The 27,033-nt window shown below is 40.9% G+C and overlaps 1 protein-coding gene across 8 annotated transcripts; it reads right to left on the bottom strand.

Annotated features, from left to right (window-relative positions):
• Positions 1–26,779, bottom strand: LOC109902096 (uncharacterized). 8 transcript variants are annotated; one of them, XM_031786688.1, is made up of 12 exons: positions 26,661–26,779; positions 23,817–23,909; positions 23,623–23,726; positions 14,052–14,122; positions 13,226–13,341; positions 12,642–12,674; positions 5,888–6,026; positions 4,759–4,884; positions 4,603–4,645; positions 4,276–4,311; positions 4,037–4,069; positions 1–552 (listed from the first exon to the last, which is right to left on the bottom strand). In XM_031786688.1, exons 8-12 carry the CDS (start codon positions 4,879–4,881, stop codon positions 182–184), a joined length of 606 nt encoding a protein of 201 aa, XP_031642548.1. In that variant the 5' UTR covers positions 4,882–4,884; positions 5,888–6,026; positions 12,642–12,674; positions 13,226–13,341; positions 14,052–14,122; positions 23,623–23,726; positions 23,817–23,909; positions 26,661–26,779; the 3' UTR covers positions 1–181. The 8 variants fall into 8 exon arrangements, 5 of the variants coding, with proteins under 5 accessions (XP_031642548.1, XP_031642547.1, XP_020353762.1 ...); XM_031786687.1 differs by lacking the exon at positions 26,661–26,779 and adding an exon at positions 25,079–25,246; XM_020498173.2 differs by lacking the exon at positions 26,661–26,779 and adding an exon at positions 25,079–25,246 and having other exon boundaries at positions 12,861–13,341.
• Between the last annotated feature and the right edge of the window lie 254 nt (positions 26,780–27,033).

The raw sequence follows: 27,033 nt of genomic DNA on the forward strand, positions 1-27,033 counted from the left end.
GATAGTTATCTCATTGTGTAATCAAATCTGTTCAGCAAAACATACAATGCATATGCATAACAGTTACAGTTTCCACAAAATAAATTCAGTTTAGTAACTACCACACACTTTTTTTAAAACAATGTTTTAACAGCTTTTTTTTGGTTCAATCTTGAACTAAGTCTCAATACAAATGTCTGGCTCAATATGGGGGGAGCTGATATGCCCCCCAGTGGGTATTCTCTACCCCATACCTAAAACTATTATTCTTGGATGTTATCTCAAGGCTGAGACTGTTACCTTGTTGGAGCTTAACCATCCTGGACATGAATACAGTGCCTTCTTTCACTCCGTGATACACGGCTTCACTCAGTCTCCTTCGCTGGGTCTGATTTTGAATGCCATTTTTGAACAGAGTCACCTTCCTCTTCTCCTCTCCCCCGGTCTGCCTAGTGAAGGTGACCTGGACATAGATGTAGTAGAAGCCTTCAGATGTGATGTAGACAGAGTTGTCGCGGAGGACGAGGGAACAAGAGCCACAGGCATCATGGTCATTCTCCCAAGATAATGATCCTACACATGAGACAGAAGGAATGAAAATAAAAGAGAATAAAAGAAAATATTAAAACGCTTTACATCATATCAATGAGTTAATATACACTACATGACCAAACGTATGCGGACGCCTGCTCGTCGAGCATCTCATTCCAAAATCATGGGCATTAATATGGAGTTGGTCCCCCCCTTTGCTGCTATAACAGCCTCCACTCTTCTGGGAAGGCTTTCCACTAGATGTTGGAACATTACTGCGGGGACTTGCTTCCAGTCAGCCACAAGAGCATTAGTGAGGTCGGGCACTGATGTTTGGCGATTAGACCTGGCTTGCAGTCGGCGTTTCAATTCATCCCAAAGGTGTTCGATGGGGTTGAGGTCAGGGCTCTGTGCATGCCAATCAAGTTCTTCCACACCAATCTCGACAAACCGTTTCTGTATGGACCTCGCTTTGTGTACGTGGGCATTGTCATACTGAAACAGGCAGTTTGGAACTTGGAAGTGAGTGTTGCAACCAAGGACAGACAATTTGTACGCGCTACACGCTTCAGCACTCAGTGGTCCCGTTCTGTGAGCTTGTGAGACCTACCACTTCGCGGCTGAACCGTTGTTGCTCCTAGACGTTTCCACTTCACAATAACAGCACTTACAGTTGATCGAGGCAGCTCTAGCAGGGCAGAAATGGAACTGACTTGTTGAAAAGGTGGCATCCTATGACGGTGCCATGTTGAAAGACACTGAGCTCTTCAGTAAGGTCATTCTACTGTCAATGTTTGACTATGGGAATTGCATGGCTGTGTGCTCTATTTTATACACCTGTCAGCAATGGTGTGGCTGAAATAGCCGAATCCATTCATTTTAAGGGGTGTCCATATACTTTTGTGTATGTAGTGTATGTTTGTGCATATATTTGAACAGACAGGTGGCAAAATATTGAATAACTACACTTTCAATACCCCTTTAAAAACTCTATATACAGTGCCTGCGGAAAGTACTCAGACCCCTTGACTTTTCCACATTTTGTTACGTTACAGCCTTATTCTAAAATAGATTTTTTTTCCCCCTCAGCAAGATTCACACAATACCCCATAATGACAAAGCAAAAACAGATATCTCCAAACAGATACCTTATTTACATAAGTATTCAGACCCTTTGCTATGAGACCCGAAATTGAGCTCAGGTGCATCCTGATCCATTGATCATCCTTGAGATGTTTCTACAACTTGATTGGAGTCCACCTGTTGAATGGACATGATTTGGAAAGGCACACACCTGTCTATATAAGGTTCCACAGTTGAAAGTGCATGTCAGAGCAAAAACCAAGCCATGAGGTCAAACGAATTGTCCATAGAGCTCCGAGACAGGATTGTGTTGAGGCACATATCTGGGGAAGGGTACCAACGATTTTCTGCAGCATTGAAGGTCCAAAAGAACACTGTGGCTTCCCATCATACTTAAATGGAAGAAGTTTGGAACCACCAAGACTCTTCCTAGAGCTGGTCACCCAGCCAAACTGAGCAATTGGAGGAGAAGGGCCTTGATCAGGGAGGTGACCAAGAACCCATTGGTCACTCTGACAGAGCTATAGAGTTCCTCTGTGGAGATGGGAGAACCTTCCAGAAGGACAACCATCTCTGCAGCACTCCACCACATGACAGCCCGCTTGTAGTTTTCCAAAAGGCACCTAAAGATTCTCAGACCATGAGAAACAAGATTCTCTGGTCTGATGAAACCAAGATTGAACTCTTTGGCCCGAATTCCAAGCGTCACGTCTGGAGGAAACCTGGCACCATCCCTACGGTGAAGCATGGTGGTGGCAGCATCATGCTGTGGGGATGTGTTTCAGTGACAGGAACTGGGAGACTAGTCAGGATTGAGGGAAAGATGAACGGCGCATAGTACAGAGAGATCCTTGATGAAAACCTGCTCCAGAGTGCTCAGGACCTCAGACTGGGGTGAAGGTTCACCTTCCAACAGGACAACGACCCTAAGCACACAGCCAAGACAACGCAGGAGTGGCTTCGGGACAAGTCTCTGAAAGGCCAGCCAGAGCCCGGACTTGAACCCGATCAAACATCTCTGGAGAGACCTGAAAATAGCTCAGCAATTATTATTTCTAAATAAAAACGTTTTGCTTTGTCATTATGGAGTATTGTGTGTTGATTGATGAGGGAATAAAACAATTGAATACATTTTTGAATAATGCTGTAACATAATAAAATGTGGGAAAAAATCAAGGGGTCTGAATACTTTCTGAAGGCACTGTACGCTGCAAAATTATAATGTATTTTCACAGACAGTAATTGTATCATTGTCTTGGGCTTAGTGCGTTGCCCGCATCTAAGCAGTTACAGTAGATGGGTTGATTGCGGGTCTTGAACACCACTTCACAAAGGAGCAGACGGGGGGGGTTAATACACCTACCCTCACAATAGCTCAATGTTTAATGAATAGATTGAATATTTGCATAATGATTTCAATACATATATCTAATTTTCTGATGAATAAAGATGCATAACATCTTGTTGATAAGAGACATACAATTACGTTGGACTGTGTTGTCATATGTTCTGCTCATGGTTAGTAAGCATGTTATATATCTTGGCCCTCCCAGCCCTGCGGGAGGGCAGCTCCCGCTCAGCCCAGTCCAAGCTCTTCTCTGTCCTGGCACCCCAATGGTGGACCCAGCTTCCCCCTGAAGCTAGGACATCCTGCCCATCTTCTGAAAACACCTGAAACCCTACCTCTTCAAACAGTATCTTAAATAATCCTCCTCCAAACAGACAAATAATGGCGCAGTACAACAGTGATATGCAGAACGGCATCTCGGAACGCACAACCCGTCGATCCTTGTCACAGATGGACTATTGCAGCAAACGACAACACCGGGTTCCACTCCTGTTAGCTAAAAACAAGAAGAAGTTGCTCCAGTGGGCACGCGATCACCACTTGACAATGAGGAGTGGAAAAACATTTTCTGGAACGTAACAGCGAGTTCAGTTTAATTGAGTGGCCTGCGCAATCCCCAGACCTCAACCCAATAGAGCCGTGATCTCCGTGATGAGATGGAACGGGCTGTTGGCAGCATGAATGTACCACCATCCAATCTACAGCCACTGCGTGACACCATTGCGTCAGCATGGACCAACATATCTGTGGAACGTTTCTGACACACCCCGAATAAGTCAGGCTGTTCTGGAGGCAAAGGGTGATCCGATCCGGTACTACATGGTGTACCTAATAAACTGACCGTTGAGTGTATAGAAATATTAGGTGTATCACAACCATTGTGTCAAATGTGTTAGATCAGTTGTACAACCTGAGTGTGTAACAGGGCTCTAGTCTTGTTTAGTGTAACTGACAAGTTCAGACAGGCAGCAGAAGATCCAATGTTAACTCATGTGTTCCATGAATTTAGGATGCAAAAAGGAAACTGCAACAAGCATGGAATGTTAGGCCCAAAAGTCCTTACCTATAAACTAGGAAAGGAAGTGTTTAGCTTACCCATGGTCAGCTGGATATAGGAGGGACGGGGAGCTGGAAAGCAAAAAAAAAGCCCATTCATTTTCCTGTTTTGATCCATCTAGTAACATTTACGTGTTACTCCCTGCTTGTGCAATCTTATAATGTCATCTTTCTCCAGAAAATGCATCAATGACCTGAGTTATATTGCACACAGTGCAATGTTTAAACACTAGACATTCATTGATAATCAGAAATGGAAATAGCAATGCTTTACTTACCCTTTGATGAATTCAATTGAGCCAAAAAACTGCCATCTGCAAAAGATAAATAATATTTAAAGTCATTGTCCTATATATAAATATATATTTTATCCCAGCCCCTGTCCCCACCGGAGGCTTTGTGACTTTTGGTAGGCCATCATTGTAAAGAAGAATTTCTTCTTAACTGACTTGCCTATTTAAATAAAGGTTCAATGAAAATAAATATACTGTTGTCGAATGTCTAATATGGGATAGGAATGATATTACAGTGCCTTGGTCAATATTATGACTTACAGAACAGAAAAAAACTATTAACGTCAGTATGTGTAACCCAGTACAACTTACTTGTAGGGTGCTGGTTTTCCTCCTTTGATTCAGGTAAATGACTCTTGGAGAGAGAAATTACATAGTGACACCTTGAAATCATCATCAGTCTACCCTTATGTATCATCATCATCACCATATCAGAGTCTAGCTATCACTGATGATAATTGGACATACCTTGTCAGATGAGTTTATTTGCACTGTTGTGAGAACTGCGACCATAATCCCCATAGCGACTGTGAGAAACCCGCACCACACATGTAGCAGCAGGTATTTGGAGGTGTGCTGTTGGCTCTTCATCCTCTGGGAAACACACACGTACCACAAACCACTGAGAGCCATCCCAATTCACTCCCTACCACTTCCCATCGGCCCTAATCCTTATCTAATCCAACGTTCGCAGATCTGAAGGGTCTAGAATAGATATAAAGCAGGCGGGTTGTAGATCTTCCACCATAGGCTACTGCTTGAGTCCGAGCACCTCAACATTAGGCTCCCTTCTGAATAACATTTAGTTTAGATTATACCCCACTCTGGGAGTTGACCTACATAGATTATTCCCCTCTTGAACCCTATGTGCAGTGAGGTTTGCTACTTATATTGGCTCAAACAATAACATGTGATAAATGAACTCACTACCAGAGAAATACACTAAAATAATTTGTAGTAAACATGCAGAGAGTGGTATGTACTGTGTGACTGTGACAAGACATTATGGCTGTCACGCAGTGCACTCTGGTATGTTCAGTTGGACATGAATGCATCAGTCACAGTGACTAAGAATAGTCAAGATAATAATAATAATTTTTGGGGGGGTGCTTATATTTGTCCTGTTACACACTTGTACAAGATACAAGTAATTGTGAAGGTATGCATAGTGAGTGAGAGAATGATCTGTCAATGATCAATGTGACCGCATTACCTGTCATATGGTATAGGACATGAGACTGGGTCCATCATATTGCCTATCAAAGTCTCATTATTGAAAATGCCACAAAAAAATTCATACAACAACCACCGTTTTTGGACCAAATATGACTGTGGAGCCATTAGACTATTACTGTGTGATGATAAAATCGGACACTACTGTTATCACCAAGTGATTTTACATTTGGTCACATTTTCCTCATCCAAACATCCTATAATTAAGTCTAAGATTAGGAATTTCACATGATGAGAAAGTATTGCAAATACAATGGTCCACTGTCCACAATTCTGTGTTACCACAATTTACATATATATCGTTAATAAATAAGTAGCTTTGATATGAATACAATGAAACACATTGACCAGGAACTCAACTCACCTAGTGTGTCTTGTATTGTCCTTGTACAAACAAATCTGTCTGCTGCATACCATGCTGCATTTCAGAGACATGTTCTTTAGACAGGGTTTCCCCCCTTCCACTGGAGTTGAGGCTCGATGCGATGGACTTTTTTTCTTCACTGTGAGTTGTGGTTGGAAAGAAAGGAGGGAGTGAAAGCAAAGCATCATGGACTAAAACAACCACCTCAAAGTCTAGGTTGACTGTGGTCACATTGAATTAGCAACTGATGATGTCATATTCTTCTATGAAAATGTATTTTAGCCTGGTCCAGGATCTGTTTATGATTATGCCTACTCCATTGTCAAGCCAGGCAGAAGTTGCCAAAGAGCAGTAACAGATTGTCACAAAGGCTATGATTTATTTGATTGAGAACATGTTTTTTTTTATGTCAACAAAAAAATGAATTTAAGCAATCAATAAAAGCAGGTATTTTATCCATTATTTGATGTAATACTGTAGATAGTGTTGTAAAGTCACTTTCTGACAGCACCCTTTTTGATAGCAACAAAACCTGTCATCCATATTGGCCAATTGTAGAAGTGCTCAGAAAGTGACTTTTTAGACCTGAATGCGAAAACATTAAATAGATAAAAGGTGAATATTATTATTAAAAGGTGAATTTATTAAATAGATAAAAGTTGACATATTTTTTTATACCCCACCATACCATGAGGCATCCATGTCTTCATCACTGGAAACAACAAATGGTTGAGACTGATATAATTTAAAACTTACAAACAGGGGTGTCAGCCTATTCAATCATTTCTTGTCATTTTCTAACCGTCATATGTCAATGATCTAAAAACGTGTAAACTCAGATTTTTTTTCATATTCAGATAGATGATGTAAAATAGGGTCTAAACTACAACCTGAGGTTCTTGTGTTGTGCCCACCATCGGTTGAGACACAACATGCTCTTGAATACAGGGTGGGGTGTCATGTTTTGGCTGATAAATGTACTAAAATGGGAATACAATTACATTTTCAACTTTCAAATGGTGCAAAAAGATAGTCGAAAGTCCACACATCAGAGAATTAAAATTGTATTTGTCACATGCGCCGAATACAACAGGTGTAGAACTTACAGTGAAATGCCTCCTTACAAGCCCTTAACCAACAATGCAGTTAAGAAAAATACCTAAAAATGTTTTTATAAAAGTAACAAATAATTAAAGAGCAGCAGTAAAATAACAATAGAGAGGCTATATACAGGGGGTACCGGTACAGAGTCAATGTGCGGGAGAACCGGTTAGTCGAGGTAATATGTACATGTAGGTAGAGTTATTAAAGTAGATAGTAACAGAGAGTAGCAGCAGTGTAAAAGGGGGGGGGGGCAATGCAACCATTTGATTAGATGCTCAGGAGTCTTTTTGGCTTGGGGGTAGAAGCTGTTCAGAAGCCTCTTGGACTTAGACTTGGCACTCCGTTACCACTTGCCCTGCGGTAGCAGAGAGAACAGCCTATGACTAGGGTGGCTGGAGTCTTTGACAATTTTTAGGGCCTTCCTCTGACACTGCCTGGTATAGAGGTCCTGGATGGCAGGAAGCTTTTCCCCAGTGATGTACTGGGCCGTACACACTACCCTCTGTAGTGCCTTACAGTCGGAGGCCGAGCAGTTGCCAGACCAGGCAGTGATGCAACCAGTCAGGATGCTCTTGATGGTGCAGCTGTCGAACCTTGAGGACCTGAGGATCCATGCCAAATCTTTTCAGACTCCTAAGGGGGAATAGGTTTTGTCGTGCCCTCTTCACGACTGTATTGTTGTGCTTGGACCACGTTAGTTTGTTGGTGATGTGGACACCAAGGAACTTGAAGCTCTCAACCTGCTCCACTACAGCTCCATCAATGAGAATGGTGGCGTGCTTGGTTCTCCTTTTTCTTGTAGTCCACAATCATCTCCTTTGTCATGAATGGGAATATGTTTTTTAAATGATACTGTCAATCTTCCATAGGAAACCTATTGAAATCATAGAACTATAGATAATAGAATAAAAATGTAAGTTTACATTCAACAGTAGGTGGACCGGTGACTATCTTTGTAGTAGTAATTAGAAGTAAAAATGTCAATTCAATTAAAATGTCAATGGTGTACCAGCTAAATTGCAGTGGTCTGAAGGGATATGTCCATTCTATGAATAATATTTATATGATTGAAATGACACCCATCCTGTATTCAAGAGCATGTTGTGTCTCAACGGATGGCGAGCACAACACAAGAACCTCAAACGTTTGAGTTTGAATGCATAAACTCTGGTTTTTCCCACCATAAATTGTAGCTTAGACCCTATTTTACATGATCTATATTTTCCGGTGATGAAGACATGGATGTTTCATGGTATGGTGGCATACATGTATGACATGTTTTGTTTAAATCAAAAGGGATGCTGTCAAAAAGCAACTGAATTCAAATGGATTTACCCTAAGAAAAATACTTTGAAGCACTACTTTTTACTGCAGTGGGCTAAATCAGGGTCACAGAGTGTTCTTGGTAGTCTTAAACAAATCTACTTTGAAACCAAAGCATACACCTCACATACATTGGTTATGGTCTTTAAAAAAAAGAAGACACCTGCACCATGTCAGATCTGGTTTAAATGTATTCTATTTTGAGTTTGCATCCCAATATTACACTTTATATACATCACAGAAGAGTGAAAAATAACAAAACCATTTGACATGGAAACATCAGGTTATCAGCTGTTTTTTTATTTTTATAATGTTGATCACTTTACCATTTCAAAATGTTTTTAACACTTTTACTCCACTACATTCCTAAAGAAAATATGTACTTTTTACTCCCATACATTTTCCCTGACACCCAAAAGTACATTTCGGGTGCGGAACAGGAAAGGAACGATTGGAGCAATTACAGAGCGATTTCAATGACAACAGAAACTATATTTGAATTCAACATTTTTTTTATTTGCATTAAGATACTGAATTCAAATGCAATATTTTTACATTTGTAATGCACACATTTAATCATAGAATTAATCAATTTAACTTGTATTTCATGATATGAAAAAGTAATTGAATGAATATTGCATTCAGATTTAAAATTGTATTACAACTTATTTGAATATTCAAATTCAATATTTATATATTCTGTTTCAATGTGGTGGATATTGCATTCATTGTCTGCGTATCACATTTGCAAACTATCAAATTTACCATGGCTTCACATATTCAACATGTCAAATGCATTTAGAATCAGTTTTAAAATTCAGTTCTCTTTCACATTTACTTGAGTCATTTTCTATTAAGGTATCTTTACTTTTATTCAAGTATGACAGTACAGACAAAGAGAAGGTGACAGAACCACTATCATCCCTGTGGCGAGGAACTATAGGCTAGTAAGGCTACAGATGAGTCAGGCACAACATTGACAGATGTGGGTGGCATGTGATTTCCCACACATATTTATAGGTCAGTGTCAGTGGGTTCCACAGGTACAAAAACATGACAGGGAGTTTTCTTCATGGTTTCATAAACCAGCTGGCAGCCACAGTGACTCAATCTGACTTTACATACATAGGGCATGGAAATAGCCAGTGTCATGCCCTGATCTGTTTCACCGGTCCTTGTGCTGGTCTCCACCCCCTCCAGGTGTCGCCCATCTTCCCCATTATCCCCTGGGTACTTATACCTGTGTTCTGTTTGTCTGTTGCCAGGTCGTCTTGTTTGTCAAGTGAACCAGCGTTTTGTTTCTCAGCTCCTGCTTTTCCCCAGTCTCTTTTCTCACCCTCCTGGTTTTGACCATTTCCTGTCCTGACTCTGAGCCCGTCTGCCTACCCTGAGCCTGCCTGCCGTCCTGTACCTTGGCTCCCACTCTGGATTATCGACCCATGCCTGCCTTGACCTGTCATTAAACATGGTTACTTCACACAGTCTGCACTTAGGTCTTACCTTGATTCCTTATACATAGGGTATGGAAATGCAGATGTGTGAAGTTGAACACTGTTGATTTCATAAACAGGACTGAAAGTAACTTTTAGAAAGTGGAGAGAGCGAAAGTGAGAGAAGGAGAGAGCGTTTGTTGGTAGATTTCTATGTAACTTTCCTGCTCTTGGTTTCTTGCTCCATGGGGCATCCCCAATCAACCTGTGCTTTTCTTGACATGCCACATACGGTTTAGGTGCTTACCCAATGCAGGCAAAGTTCTCAGACAAGGCCTTCAATCATGTTAGCCTTTAAGTCTTTCCCCATCTTCCTGAAATGCAGAAGTTCAGGCACTACTGTTGTTGAAAGCAGAAACCTTCTGGCATCCATCTAATCATGTTCTGTTCAGTTTCTATTCTGTTTCTGTTCTGTTTTAGATCATTGATCAGTTTCTGTCCAGTTTCAGATCATTGATCAGTTTCTGTCCAGTTTTAGATCATTGATGTCAATCTGTACAGCATCGTAGAATGTGTTCGGCTCAATATTGGTATATACACCAGCGGTCACCATTCCTGGTCAGGGAGAACTAAAGGGTGTTTCTGCCCAGCACTACCATCTGATTAGTGTTTCACTAGTAAACTGCTCATCAATATAACTAGCGAACTGCTCATCAACAATCAGCTGTGTTAGAAGTGGGCTGGAAGAACCATTGTTTGACAGTAATGGAATATTATGCAGGGGAGTTTGACTGCCTATTCTTGGGCTTAACAAGATATGTTTTCATATACTGTAAATGGCATTGATATTTGAGAAACTATACTGAAATGAAGAGGAACACACTGGGAATAGAATCTCAGCCGTAATGTGACTATATTAACTTATTGAAACAAGTCCTACTGAGACTGAAAGATGTCCTGCTGAGATTGAGGCTGTCCTATTATGGACATCGTACAGGTGAGAGAAAGGTAAGAATCTAAAGTCATTCTGACAGAGACAGGAAGTAAATTCTTACACTGTACTCTGTACTTTCTGTCGGTCAACAAGTTGTTTCATGCCAAAGTGCATCTGGGAAGTCAAGTGTCTTCATGTTGGTGCGTCACAAGTCTTTGAAAGTGCGTAATTCAGAGAGATAAGTGGAGAGGGGGAGGGAGAGAGACAAGGATTTCATCATGGTTTCAGGATATTTTCTGACATTCATATTAGCCCCGGGCATAGTTGAAACACAGAGGTACTTGAATGGTGACATTGTTAGCTACATGTTGACTTTGTCTAACTCAGCCATCGCTTGCCTCCCGTCACTGGTAGCAACCCCTGGTATGTCAATCATTTCTAACCAGGGCCCTTATCCATAAAGCTTCTCAGAGTAGAAGTGCTGATAGGATCAGGTTCCCTCTCTATGTAATCTTATTCATTATCTGAAAGGCGAAACTGATCCTAGATCAGCACTCCTGCTCTGCTTTATGAATACGAGTCCAGAGCTACAGCATAGGATTCAAATGGTTACATAAGCAAAAGGACACCACTGTTGTTTGACCTTTCCTTGAGGCTACAAGTAAAAACCCACATCACCTGATGTCAAATATATTGACTGGACATTGTGCTTTGTTACTGATGACAGTGCAGATGAATGTCTCGCTATTTTACATCAATCAATGGCTTTGACATCATTTTGAGAAACTATTAACTCAAAGAATTCTCTATTTCAATGCCCTCTTGTATAGGAAAAGGTTTATTGCCAATGTAGTGTATTACTGTAGGTGTTTTTATAGGACCAGACATGGGAGTCTGGTCTCAAATGTTATAGTATTTAAGCCATAGAAATTACATGTACAATGTATCCAATGCACCCCAAATCCCTAGTCTACCCCTTCATATACCCATATTTTCTTGATTTCGAACTGCAGGTCAAAGAAATAACCTTACAAGAAATAAAAGGACAGGTGAAAGCAAATTTCACCGTTTCTGCTTTCAGTCACCCTGTGTATTATTACATTACAGCAAATGAAGAATAGAACTGTGGATGACCACTCTAGTTGTGAACGACAGTGTGCTCTGAGCCTCATCTGCAGCATCATGGGAATTTCCCCTGCACTGTAAGTGTAACTGCGTGGGAGGCTACTCCCCCGGTAAACTAGCCCTGGATTATTTTCTAAATTGATGAATGGTATTTAGATAGAGGTCAGTGGAGGCTGCTGAGGGGAGGACTGCTCATAATAATGGCTGGAATGGAGTCAATGGTGTTTCATACCATTCCATTGACTCCATTCCAGACATTATTATGAGCCACCACTGATGGAGGTAGGCAAAAAGAGTGGAACAATGCAGTTCAGTGAACCATGACAGTTAAGTCATCCCTCACAAAAAGAGAAATGCGTGAAATTGAAATATCTGCCTGGAAATAGGCCCTTCTTCGAAAACTTGATAACTGTGTGCCATGTCACTGCAAGTTTAAATGAGCGATGGAAAATGCTGAGACGTCTATGCCTGGGTCATTAGTGCTATTCTAAACATTCGGAGACTTTGGAATAGACTTGGAGTAGCGGTTCTTTTTTTCTGTTTATTTGTTATACTATTACACATGGGAAATGAGAGGAGGAGAGACCTTCATTTGAACTAGTTCCACGTTTCTGAGTTAGATCAAAGTTAGAGTGGGCAATACGCTAATAATAAACTCTCAAAAGGAAACCTATTTCGATGCATAGCATGATCTTGATGGAAGACTCCAACACATAGCAGGCAGCCTGTAATAGATTGTGGCGATGGATGAGCAAATGTAATCTAATAACCACAAAATGGAAGAGCAGTAGTGATAAGTGCATAAACATAAAAGTGAATGAATAATTTAGATTCTTACCTCAGTGCTATGCCTTGTTTAAATGACAAAGCTCTGAAAGAAACATACACATATATATATATATATCTGAAAGAAACATACACATATATATATATATATAAATAAAACAGTTCAATGAGACATAATGCTATTTTAGATATTAGAAAATATATATTTTCTCTGGTGGTCCAAGTCCATTTGTTCTATAGTTAGGTTAGATTATGTACCAAAACCACAAACCTTTCTCTTGAGGGAGATGGCCAAATCTGTCCATGTTTATACAAGCTGTTTGGGTCCGAAATGCCTTCCCCACTTTATTATCCAATAAGGCACTGTCACGATTTTCATTGAGGACCACAGTGCAAACATGCAAATATTCTTTGCATCTCTAAGCACATTAACCCTTTGGGCAGCTATACAATGTCCTTGTTATACAAATTAAAACACATCAAATGTAATATGTACATTGTACGCATGCAATAATTAATTAAACAGCAATGTGATGTATTAATAATAGTATGTATCTCAATTCTTAGATTCTCAGCTTTGCTTCGATTCCTGGTATTCCATCACAGTATGGAATCATTGATGACTCCTGGGCTCACCGTAAAGCATGAATCTGTTGAGGGTGTCATGTGTCGCTCTATCTCCTGCAGCAGGATACACTGGGTGCAGTTCAGCCACTCTCCACTCCACATTAGAGTTTGCAGCTCATGCCTGCCTGTGTCAAACCAACAGGGAATTAATTATTCAATGGGCTAACATAATTTTGCTCAAGTTTTGTTCACACATACAGTGAGCTCCAAAAGTATTGGGACAGTGGCACATTTTTTGTTGTTTTGGCTCTGTATGAAGTGCAGACTGCCAGCTTTAATTTGAGGGTATTTTGATCCATATCGGGTTAACCGTTTAGAAAGTACAGCACTTTTTGAGTGAGTGAGAAAGTTTGTTAAGCCTCTATCATACACCCCCCCCCCAAAAAAACGCTAACCTCTCCTGACATTGTAATGGTGAGAGGTTATCATGTTTTGGGGGTATGATGTTTGCGTGTCTCTAACTTTGGGACCAAATACTAAACTTTTGCACTACTTTAATACACATAAGTGAATTTGTCCCAATACTTTAGGTCCCCTAAAATGGGGGAACGCTGTACAAAATGTGCTGTAATTTCTAAACGGTTCACACGATATGGATCAAAATACCCTCAAATGAAAGCTGACAGTCTGCACTCATTTTAACTTCACAGTCATTGTATCATTTAAAATCCAAAGTGCTGGAGTACAGAGCCAAAACAACAACAAAAAACATGTCACTGTCCCAATACTTTTTCTATGGGCCGAGATACTCATTGGCCCATTCAAAGTCTGAGATAAGAATAGAAAACTCGAATTAAAAGTTGCACCTAAGTTAGTGGGAGTGGTTGTGAGTTACCTTGTGATGTCAAATAATATTTTCCAGACTGAATAGTATAGGTCCAGTTTTTCATAACGCAATGACCACCCCTAAAATGGAAAGATATGTGCATTATCACACAGACAGCTTCTACTGTAATTTTGTAAACAACACTGACGTTCTCCTATACTTTGAAAATGTTAGTCAGGGTAGAATAGTCCACAAGCATTGCAACGCCATATAGGCTGTAATTAAGCCTGTTGAACTGTGTACAACTGGGTCAAATCTGGGTCAGAAACAGACCAAGGACGTGTTCCAAATAATCCCTCTCTTCTTCCGTTTCTCATTACTGTTAAAAGAAACTCCCTTTAGCCCATGCATATCCAAATCCAATGCTTTTATATTCCTGGGGAGTAGTGAACAAGTGCACACTTCAGGAAGGAGAGATTATTGGGACATTCCCCAAGTGGGCTTCTCTGCCAGTATGATTGTGTGTCAGCTATCCCTGGTCTCTTAAACGCGCATGGCTCCGGTCAACAGTAGTGCCTTTTCAGAGGTCTCATTCAGGTGAAACACAGTGCTGTCCATCTGTCTGAACATCTGCACATCCGACTCCTTCACACCAGCCGCTGCAATGAAGTACCATTTGCCAAGATACTGTAAGTGAGTGAGTGAGTGAGTGAGTGAGTGAGTGAGTGAGTGAGTGAGTGAGTGAGTGAGTGAGAGAAAGGAAGGAAGGAAGGAAGAAATAAAAGAGAGAAGGGCAGAATTATAGGAAAGAAAACATCTATTTTAAGACATTACTGACAAAAAATGACCACCAGAGTGAGAAAACAGTGGGTGGGGAAAGTGTACGATGACAAGGGAAAGGCCAAGGCGATAAATGTGAAATAATTCAAAAACTACATCTGAAACTGAGAAACCATTTGTTGAGGTGCTGTCCATATCCAGCCATTACAGAAAAAAGAAATGAATTGTGAAATCATGTGGATTTTCTGTAAACCATATACTGTATGCTTGTAAGACTACAAATACAACACTTTCAAGTCAAACCACATATGGTGGGAAATCTGTACAGCAAACTGCATTTTGTATGATGTTTGCAGGGCTCACTTGTAAAAGTGACTCATTGTCTGTTTTTACTCAAAGTTGACTCCTTGTCTCCTTGTGGGGCAAAAAAGTATTTAGTCAGCCACCAATTGTGCAAGTTCTCCCACTTAAAAAGATGAGAGAGGCTTGTAATTTTCATCATCGGTACACTTCAACTATGACAGACAAAATGAAGAAAAAAAAAGGAAAATCACATTGTAGTATTTTTTATGAATTTATTTGCAAATTATGGTGAAAAATAAGTATTTGGTCAATAACAAAAGTTTATCTCAATACTTTGTTATATACCCTTCATTGGCAATGACAGAGGTCAAATGTTTTCTGTAAGTCTTCAAAGGTTTTCACACACTGTTGCTGGTATTTTGGCCCATTCCTCCAAGCAGATCTCCTCTAGATCATTGATGTTTTTGGGCTGTTGCTGGGCAACACGGACTTTCAACTCCCTCCAAAGATTTTCTATGGGGTTGAGATCTGGAGACTGGCTAGGCCACTCCAGGACCTTGAAATGCTTCTTACGGAGCCACTGCTTCGTTGCCCGGGCGGTGTGTTTGGGATTATTGTCATGCTGAAAGACCCAGCCACGTTCATCTTCAATGCTCTTGCTGATGGAAGGAGGTTTTCACTCAAATCTCACGATACATGGCCCCATTCATTCTTTCCTTTACACGGATCAGTCGTCCTGGTTCCTTTGCAGAAAAACAGCCCCAAAGCATGATGTTTCCACCCCCATGCTTCACAGTAGGTATGGTGTTCTTTGGATGCAACTCAGCATTCTTTGTCCTCCAAACACGACGAGTTGAGTTTTTACCAAAAAGTTATATTTTGGTTTCATCTGACCATATGACATTCTCCCAATCTTCTTCTGGAAAATCCAAATGCTCTCAAGCAAACTTCAGACGGGCCTGGACATGTACTGGCTTAAGCAGGGGGACACGTCTGGCACTGCAGGATTTGAGTCCCTGGCGGCGTAGTCCGTTACTGATGGTAGGCTTTGTTACTTTGGTCCCAGCTCTCTGCAGGTCATTCACTAGGTCCCCCCATGTGGTTCTGGGATTTTTGCTCACCGTTCTTGTGATCATTTTGACCCCACGGGGTGAGATCTTGCGTGGAGCCCCAGATCGAGGGAGATTATCAGTGGTCTTGTATGTCTTCCATTTCCTAATAATTGCTCCCACAGTTGATTTCTTCAAACCAAGCTGCTTACCTATTGCAGATTCAGTCTTCCCAGCCTGGTGCAGTTCTACATTTTTGTTTCTGGTGTCCTTTGACAGCTCTTTGGTCTTGGCCATAGTGGAGTTTGGAGTGTGACTGTTTAAGGTTGTGGACAGGTGTCTTTTATACTGATAACAAGTTCAAACAGGTTCCATTAATACAGGTAATGAGTGGAGGACAGAGGAGCATCTTAAAAGAAGAAGTTACAGGTCTGTGAGAGCCAGAAATCTTGCTTGTTTGTAGGTGACCAAATACTTATTTTCCACCATAATTTGCAAATAAATTCATAAAAAATCCTACAATGTCATTTTCTGGATTTTTTTTCTCATTTTGTCTGTCATAGTTGAAGTGTACCTATGAAAAAAATTACAGGCCTCTCATCTTTTTAAGTGGGAGAACTTGCACAATTGGTGGCTGACTAAATACTTTTTTGCCCCACTGTATGTGTGTGTAACCCAATGACTCCCTTTAAAAATTAAGGTTAAATATAATAAAACTTAATTATGGGTCACATGTTTTTTGTAAATAAATTAAAGACCAAAATAATATTTTGAGAATCATCATGAAGGGCTCATGAGGTTTTGATATATCATCGCTTGTGCATAGTAACCTAATTAATAGGTCAATAGTACTAAAAACAGATATCGCATCTGCATATCTCTCTTACCTGTCGGGTATTGAGACTGCTTGTAGATAGGAAGACTGGTTGGGAGCAGGGGGTGAAGAGCTGACCCAACCACCCATTCACAAAGAGCAAGAATGAATACACTTCCTTGGCCTCTAACATACCTGAATTACTTCAAATCAACTTGCGGCCTAAAAGAAACCTGGTAATTGAGTGCTTTTTCTAGGTTTGATCTTTCTGTGTCCGGACTGAGCTTTAAACGTTTTAGGATTGTGGTAATCATTAACCACTTTTTTGTTAGCACAACTTTCCACCATCCCACACAGTCCAAAGGCCCACATATCAAAACAGTTTTGTACCATGGTTTATGAAGCGGGACCGAAAAATGTCAATATTATTACCTATAAGTCTTTTTGGGTGGGTGGCCTTTAAAGCAATTTTAGGAAATAGGCCTGCTTCTACACCTATTCTCCTCACCCTCCATCAGCCCCCATGTTGGTGGATGGGTTTCAATATGACTGTCATTTCTGCAGTCTACACTGGTAATGCACATCCCACAGGTTCTTGTTTTGTAAGACAGTATCACAGCGCTAGAGTAACTACCAAGCAGTGTCAATGTAATGAATTATCCTTGTTGTAAGCATTAGGGCCCGGAGTTTTCCTGAAAATGTGAGCCTGAACAGGAAAAACCCCTGGCACAATACCACACGCAAACTGAACTTTTTGAGTGTTTCATAGGTAGACCTTCATAGGACGTCCTTGTTTTCTGATTTGTGAATAACAATATTGTGCCTATTCCTTTGAGTCGTGTTAACGTTTTGAGGATAACAAAGAGAACACTGCTTCCAATTGGTATAGTCGGATCTACTTTTCAGGGATTCTTTGTCTCTTAATGGAATATGCCTGACATTATTTAATTATCTCTCTCTCTATACATACCAGCAACGTCACACCGATAAAGTTCCAAATGTAATGCTGAAAAGCACATCTGATCATTAGGCACAAACTGGTTGAATCAACATTGTTTCAACGTAACTTGTCAATGTAATCGTGACATGGAACCTATGTGGAAAATACATTAGAGATGAAAAAAGTAATCAACCTTAAACTGTTGTTTTGAGGGTGAAATTTCAACCACCGGATGATGTTATCATGGTCACTGTAGTGTTATGCTTTTATGAGAAGAATCTTGAGGTGAATATCACTTTGGTTGACTTTAACGAAACAATAAGTAACGTAACACAGGAGACTGTCTTCAATGTTACGACGGATGCACGCGGACCGACTTGCCCAATCACCTTGAATATGACGTCATGAACATACCTGTGCCATGCGCTATAATAAAGTAGTTCCAATACAACACATCACCCTTTCAATACATATGTTTCTAAAATGTCAACACAACACAATGTTTATAGTTCATCACTCTGTAATTAACTTGCCTCAACATATGAATTCATAAACAAACTTTTCTGTCTTTAAAGTTCAACAACTCATGAAACATCAACTCATTTTCTGTCTTAACATTCCATAAAAACAGTTGTTGTTTCTTCAACACTAACTATATATTACCGTACAGTGAGCTGGGTGGACTGCCAGTCACATTCATAGCTGCAGTGGGGTTCTTCTGTCACATTATGCAGGCTGTGCGTTATGCTCTCCATATCTGTCTGGTGGTTTGACAACTGTACCACAAGAAGTCCTGTGTACTGGAGTCTTTGGTTCTGTGACAGGTGGTGGGCATCTGGAATAGGTAAGTGCAACTCCGTGTCACACTCTGGGTGTTCCTCTCCACCCTTTTGACAAGTCTCTGCAGCACTGCGGAGTGGTTTCAGGTGGCGTGGATTCCTGCGCAGCACTCCCGTATCTGTCGGGACCATGTATGACCTGGGTGTGTCACACTGTTGGAAGCACTGAAGCAGTCGAATTGACAATGGTTTAATATTCCAACAGGGGCAGGCAAAAGACAGGTCAAGCAGGCAGGGGCCAGTAAACCAGAGGTGGGGCAACGGTACCGGACAGCAGGCAGGCAGAGGTCAACAATGCAGAGGTGGGACAAAGGTACAGGTCGGCAGGCAGGCTCAGGGGCAGGCAGAGTGGTCAGACAGGCGGGCTCAGAGTCAGGACAGGCAAGGGTCAAAACCAGGAGGGCGAGAAAAAGAGACTGGGAAAAGCAGGAGCTGACAACAAAACACACTGATTGACTTGACAAACAAGTCAAACTGGCAACAGACAAACAGAGAACACAGGTATAAATACACAGGGGATAATGGGGAAGATGGGCGACACCTGGAGGGGGAGTGGAGACAAGCACAAAGACAGGTGAAACAGATCAGGGTGTGACAGTGCTGGAGTTCTGGAAGGGGTTCTGACTTTATACCTGTTGTTGTAGACACGCATGAAGCTCTGCTTTGCTCTATAGGTTGACACGTCTCACCTGCTGGAGGTCTGGCCACGCTGGTTGTAGGTTAACCTCCAGGGTGGGAACTGTGGTGCGGAGCTGTGCTGGGCTGTGGTGTTGCTCTGTAGGTCATGAGCGCTAGGAATGGGTCAGCCTGTTTCAGGATCCCTTTGGCTGTCTGCACTGCTCTCTCTGCTTCACCATTTGCTTGGGCGTAGGGAGGGTTGGTGGTAATGTGTCTGAAAGCATAGTCCTTAGAGAATTGCGTGAAAGCTCTAGCTGAGAACTGTGGAGCATTGTCTGTAATTAGAATATTTGGGCATCCTAAACAGGCGAAGATGTTCTTCAGTTTAGCTCTTGTAGTTTCTCCTGACACGTCTTTGAGGTAAGATATTTCTATATACATCTAGAAAAATACTCCACAACTACCAAGTAGTTTCGCTTGTTGAGCTCACATATGTCAGCTGCTACTCTTTCCCATGGGCGACTGGGGAGTGGAGTGGTGATCAGAGGCTCCCTCCTCTGAGTAGGTTCGGACTCGTGGCAGTCTTTGCATGTACTGACTATTTCCTGACCATTTCCTGTTTTTACTTACACACTACCTCTAGCTCGCTCCCGGCCCTTCACAACACCCTGATGGCTGTTGAGTATGCGCTTTAACATTTCAGTTCTCATATTTTGTGGTATTACTATTCTATCTCCATACAACATTAGTCCTTTTGTCATTGAGAGGTTCTGTCGGGGGGTGTAGTAGGCTTGCACCTTGTCTGGCACTTTGGCAGCATACTTAGGCCATCCTGTTGTCACATAGTATTTCACCATCTGCAGCTCTGCATCTTGTTGTGTCTGCTTCTTGACGACGTACAGCTTGTTGGTTGAGATAGGCCTTTACTGTATGAACTGCATCCTTATGAACTGCATCCTTATAGGCCTCGATTTCACTGGTCAGCCCTGCGATATCTTGTGTAACGGCTGACTGGGGATGTCTGGAAAGGGTATATGCTATAACAAGCCGTTTCCCCGGCACATACTTGGCTGTAGGGTTATAACACATCATGCGCATGAACCATCTGACAGGCACTAAGTCAAGGTCTTCACAGTTTATTAGTGGAATAAGAAGTTTGATCACTCTGCAGTGTGAATGTATCTAGGCCATACAGATATCTGGTAAACTTCTCATATGCCCAGTCACTCCTTTTCTATCTGTCCATGGCGCTTATTTGCATCTGTGAGAGTCCTGGAGCAATAAGCTAATGGCTTTAACTGTCCACTGTGTTTCTGTAGTAGGACCATCCTAACCCATAACTACTGGCGTCTGCACTGACCATGGTAGGATTTGTCATATCATAGTCAGGATCGAGGGAAAGATGAACCAAGCAAAGTACAGAGAGATCCTTAATGAAAACCTGCTCTAGAGTCCTCAGGACCTCCGAAGGTGAACATTCGCCCCAGTCTAACAGGGACAACACAGCCAAGACAACGCATGAGTGGTTTCGGGATAAGTCTCTGAATGTCCTTGAGTGGCCCAGCCAGAGCCCGGACTTGAACCCGATCGAACATCTCTGGAGAGACCTGAAAATAGCTGTGCAGCAACCGTCCACATCCAACCTGACAGAGCTTGAGAGGATCTGCAGAGAAGAATGGGAGAAACTCCCCAAATACAGGTGTGCCAAGCTTGTAGCGTCAGACCCAAGAAGAGTCAAAGCTGTAATCGCTACCAAAGGTGCTTCAACAAAGGGTCTGAATACTTATGTAAATGTGATATTTCAGTTTTATTTTAATACATTTTCTAACACGTCTAAAAATCTGTTTTTGCTTTGTCATTATGTGGTATTGTGTGTAGATTGGCTTTTTCCTCATCAATTTAAGAATAAGGCTGTAACATAACAAAATGTGGAAAGGTCAAGGGTTCTGAATACTTTCCGAATGCACTGTATGTTAGATTCACATCTCCAAATAAAAGTTAAAGAACAGGATTCAGCCAGTGGCTCAAATGGAACTATCCAAGCTATAGATAAATCTTCTTTAGGATGTTGATATTTGGTTGCATTGTCAACCAAAAACAATTCAATAGTGCTTTTGTAACAGTAAATAGACTAAAGTTAAGGCGCTTACAAACTAACTTAACATTCAACCTTAAAATGAGTAACATTCCTATCCACATTGAGGTTACTTTAACTTTAAATGTCTTATGTAGGTTAATCATAATAGGTGTTTTTGTTCACGATAGCATGCATAAAATAGCATTCACAATTGCAGTAATAATCAGCGTAACTTCTCAAACGGAATTGATCACTTGCCCCATGTCTTTTTTAATGTAATCTAAACTGCAATCCCAGGTCATTTGGTTCTGCTATTAGATGAAGCACAGTGATAACACAATCTGTTGTATAAATAAACAACATTTCTGACATTGTATTCCCATTTGAACTTTGCTGTGCTTTTAAAACCTGCTAGATGGTTAGGGGTCCTGCATGGTTCTGGTACCGACCGACATTTTCACTTGTAAATCGCTCTGTGGATACCGTAGATCGAAAATGGCTTCCACTGAGCGACAGCCCTGGTTCACACCAACACATTAGTATTACTGAGCCTGTGTGACATCGCTTTTCGGACTGTTCATCAACTCCTGGCTGAACACCACGTCACTGCAACTGAGCCACGGACAAAGCACATGCCTGCAATCATTACATGCAACCAACATCCTAGCGCAGCAGGAGAAAATGATTTCATCACGGTAGCGCATTCAGAGATCGATTTATAGCCATTGATGTAAAAATAATTCATAGGCTTTAAACAAAAAATAATAATTTTCTGTCATAGATGGACAATATTAATATGTTATGAAAGATAAGTTCCTAACGAGTTCAGGAAGCCAAGCTAAAGGTCTGTGAGACGTTCACAGTGATTGGGGCAGACGTTTTGATCAAAAGAGACCTTCAGAAAACATGCCCATTTTCTCTAACACTAAACATACAAATATGCATTTCACAGTTAAAAGGAAGGTGAAATCTTAGTAATTTTATAATTTGATTATGCTATATTTATAAAGCATATAAGTCATTTCAAGCTATATTCATGCAGTTTTGTTGAGTAAAAAATATTTTATTTTTATCATATTTGTACTGTGTACTTGAGCTTGTGTTCTCAAAAGTGACGACACCTCAACAACTTATAATATTTTTTTACCAGAAAGGTGGAATTTTAACCTTTTTTTGATTATACAGTATTACTAGTTATTGTTTATGGCCCAGTCATGATGAATAATTACTTTTGGGGATTAAGTCATGGGTGACAACTAAACCAATAATCTGACATTGTTTTCAAAATGGAATTAGGCTGTGCTCTTCAAATGGTTGAAAGCATAGTGATAACATATTGGAAATTCAACTAACTTTTGGCTGTCTTTTTGAGTGAGTGAATATAGGTCGTAATCTCATTGATCAACATCTCAACCAAATATTACCCAAGTCGAATTTAATTTAATTTATCCGTTATTTTACTAGGTAAGTTGACTGAGAACACGTTCTCATTTACATCAACGACCTGGGGAATAATTACAGGGGAGAGGAGGGGGATGAATGAGCCAATTGTAAACTGGGGATTATTAGGTGCCTGTGATGGTTTGAGGGCCAGATTGTGAATTTAAAAATTCACAACAATATCAGTAAAATTATACAACAATATCACTGGAGGCTGCTGAGGGGAGGACGGCTCATAATAATGGCTGGAATGTGGTGAATGGAATGGCATCAAACACATGGAAAACATGTGTTTGATGTGTCGATACCATTCCATTGATTCCATTCCAACCATTACTATGAGCACATCCACCCCAATTAAGGTGCCAAGGGCCGCCAGTGAACCATATATTATATTCTGTTGCTCATTGATTACTGTGTATTTAGAGGACACTGGTGCTTCATCAATCTATCAGGTGATGTGCAAAGCAGCCAAACGGCTTACAGCAATTACATGATGGATACTCAAGTTCTGATGGTGTGCAGTTGTATAATAGGCTTACATCTGTGCATTACCGGCCTTGAAAGTCATGGAATAAGGGAATAGGAGAGTTATTCTATATATCACATATAGACAAAGATATCTGACAGTTTGCTGCGTTTCTGTTCTGTGTTGACAGATGCTTCGCTGCAGCTGTGTGCTGCTCCAGATAAAACTGTCTGGACTAATTTCATGTTAATTAGCATGTGGCCGTTTTGTATTGATTCCAGGAAACTCCACAGACACACAGCATTACTCACTGTACTCTGTCAGGGTCCTCTCATCCTGCAGAACTCGGCCCTGGTAGATCAGCCTGTTTGTCCACTGAAGTGGCAATGTGCTCCTTGAACTCTTTCACTGTCAACTGAGAAAAAGACACCGGTGTGAGGATTAGGCCTATATCCAGTATATGTAAGGCTACTGTAAAAGCGCTCTGTTGGAAATTAGAACGTACCTGTCCGCCTATAGTGTAACTTCAGCTCTGGGAGTCCAAAGTTTTGACAGTCACCTCTATATCAGCACCTGGTTCCTCCATGGTTGTGTTTACCTTGTGTGTCAAGTAACAGGCAATAGAATAGAGTATCATATCAATGCTGTCATGAATAGCATTATGTAAGGGTTAATCAATGAGGGGCTAAGCGCTAGCAGAACTAATCTTCCAGAGTTGGGCATAGAGCCCTGAGCTGCGAACTGACCAAATTCACATAGAAATGTGAGTTATAGATCTGTTGTTCTCATTGAAAGCAAGTGTATGTTGTAAATATGTTCTATGTGCGCTATTTCTATGCTTCCGCTCTTCAGGTTTGGTTTTTGCATCTTTTACTCTCCGTTTAGTACACCAGCTTCAAACAGCTGAAAATACAATATGTTTGTTTATGGAAAATATACTTCACAGCAGTTTAGATGATACAATGATTCTCGAAAACTGTTTTGTCATTAAACTTAAATTAGGCAAACTATTAGAATTTTAGCAAACAGGAAATGGCACAGTTATTTCTGCATAGTGCACCTTTAACACATTTGCCGCTAGAAATGTGTTCCACAATCCACTGAAGTAGCAAGAAAATGTACTATATTGCTGTAGTAGTTGCCTTGGTAACCAAACCAACAGAGTTACTAGTTAAGCTAACCAAGCCATCAGTCCTAAATTGCTAGTATGAAAAATTCAATAATGTTTTCAATTCGACATTTGCTATCAAAAATCAGCTCAAACGTAGAAAATGTAAGAGTGAACTATAAGCCATTGAATTCTACCATGCTGATGTACCGTGCATTATAGAAAAAGCTCTTGAAGCCAATCATAAACGAATATAAAACAATATCCTTGTTATGTGGCTAATATAACTTTCATTGGGTAGTTAGCTAGCTACTGCCTAAACAAAGATACTATGTGGTCTAACGTTAACGTTCATGGAAGCTGCCACAGCTATCTAGCGAAAATAGCTAGCTAGCTGAATGGCTAACATCCTTGCCTTGAAGCAAACACGGTCAAACAAAAACTTTTCATGTCAGCGTTCTCTTGATATAAATCAATTTTAATTGTAGATGAAACTTATATAAAAGTGAGGGTCCAATCAATTTCACACGAATATTGACAAAATAGGACAGTGAAACTTGTAGCTAGGTATCTCACAGCTACGTTAGCTTTTAGCTAACGTTACCATTAGCTGTATGAAGTTAGCGAGCTATCTACCGACCACCTAACTAGTTACTTACTTAATTACTTTATCGCTCCTATCTGTGAAGTTAAATCGTCCGATTTCACCAGAGTGTTTACCGATTATTCAGTGTGGCATGTAAAGCTAACTAGTTCCTCCTATGAGGATAGCAACTGCGGTTCAAGTAACGTGACATATGATTAGCTACCAGAACAGCTGTGACGTTTCAAACATACAGTAACAAATGGGACGTGCTCATCAAGTCAGTTCAACATGTTTAGCTTATATCTGCTAAATGGATCTGCTAGACAGCTAGATAATATCCCCAGTACAGTTACAGTAGTAGATGAAGGTAAAGTGGGGATGTTTTTGTTAAACCAGGCCTGTATGAAATTAGGGGAAACCAAGAGGTCCAAGATCTCTTTCTTTACAAGGCATCCCATCAAAGTGAACAGGGCTTCCAGTTCCAACAAAGGCCTGAGACCGCTGGGATTATCAATTCACAGCTATGTAGTGATTGAGAGAGGAAGAAGAGCCTGAGTGGGGCTTGGAACAGCAATTATATATTCATATTACTGGAAGTTGACAGTATAATAAAAGGGAAGAAGAGCCCGAGTGGGGCATGAACTATGTTCATATTACTGGAAGGTGACAGTATAATAAAAGGGAAACAAAGTGCTCCTTTTTACCTTTGTTTGAGTCTTGCTTGCTGTTTGAGAAATGCAAGATACGTATGGGGTTGAAAAGCAGAAAGATGTGCCTGTCCTATACAAAATACTATGCAAACAAAAATAGAAGCTGTAATATTTTTTTAACCTTTATTTAGGCTTTAGGCTTTTAACCTTTAACTAGGCAAGTCAGTTAAGAACAAATTCTTATTTTCAGTGACGGCCTAGGAACAGTGGGTTAACTGCCTGTTCAGGGGCAGTACCTTGTCAGCTCAGGGGTTTGAACTTGCAACCATCCGGTTACTAGTCCAACACTCTAACCACTAGGCTACCCTGACACCCCTGGATGACTACCAGGAACTAGTTTAGAGAACTGAAATTGGGACTTGAACAGTGGCTCCTACAGCACAGGTGGGCATCTAATAGACACTGCCACAAAAACCAGCTCTGTGCAGAACCATACATTTAAAAACATCCTTGTGCATCCAGAGATCAGAGCTGCAATAGAGCGTGCCAAAAAAAGCCGGGGCCTCTGGGCAGAGGCAGTACAGCATACACCGAGGATCAAGACCTGGGGTGCATTCATTAAGCCTATTCTGTTTCAAAACGTTTTACAAAATAAACCGTTTATTTGAAACGGAAAACGAGCGTTTCTATTGGACAGATTCTGGTATGTGCCGCCCCGTTTCGTTTGCTTCCGTTGGGTTCTTAAACGGTAAACCGTTTCCGTTGCAAGACGTAATGAATACACCCCTACTGCTCAGGGAAATCGGAAAAGACATGAATGAAGTCACTTTGGACTTGGACTGAAATTCACCCTTCCATTCTGTTTGTTTCCTCTGGATTTGGAGAGTAGCTTAGCCAGGAGCCCAATCTGATGTAACATTAATGGATTCCAGTCTACTTGGAGAGTGAACTGATCAGAACATAGATATAGCCTAAACATAAGGTGGATGGAATATGGTAAACTACCTTGGTGGGTCTGTGACTGGAACCCGCTCCTCCTGTCTTTCTTCCTCGGACTCTTCGGTGTCGTAATCTCTTCTCCTCCTCGGTGGCAGTGGCGGATTTAGGGCGGCATCTTGCCGGGGGCGGCATGGGACGCATGCAAAATCGTTATATATATATATATATATATATTCCGAAATGGTGACATTTGCGCGATCGGTTTTCTATCGCTCAGTTGCGGGATTGTTGGTCAATTAACCTTGTCGGAGTAGGCGACCTGATTCTAGTTTGTGAGCTACCCAGGCTACTGCGTGTTTTTTGTTAGCAATAGGGTAATAGTGTAATAATCCAATTCTTTTTTATTCGTATTTATTCTATTTGTCACTTTTGGATGAGT

This window comes from Oncorhynchus kisutch, linkage group LG13 (genome assembly GCF_002021735.2).
Source record: "Oncorhynchus kisutch isolate 150728-3 linkage group LG13, Okis_V2, whole genome shotgun sequence".
Taxonomy (NCBI): Eukaryota; Metazoa; Chordata; class Actinopteri; order Salmoniformes; family Salmonidae; genus Oncorhynchus; species Oncorhynchus kisutch.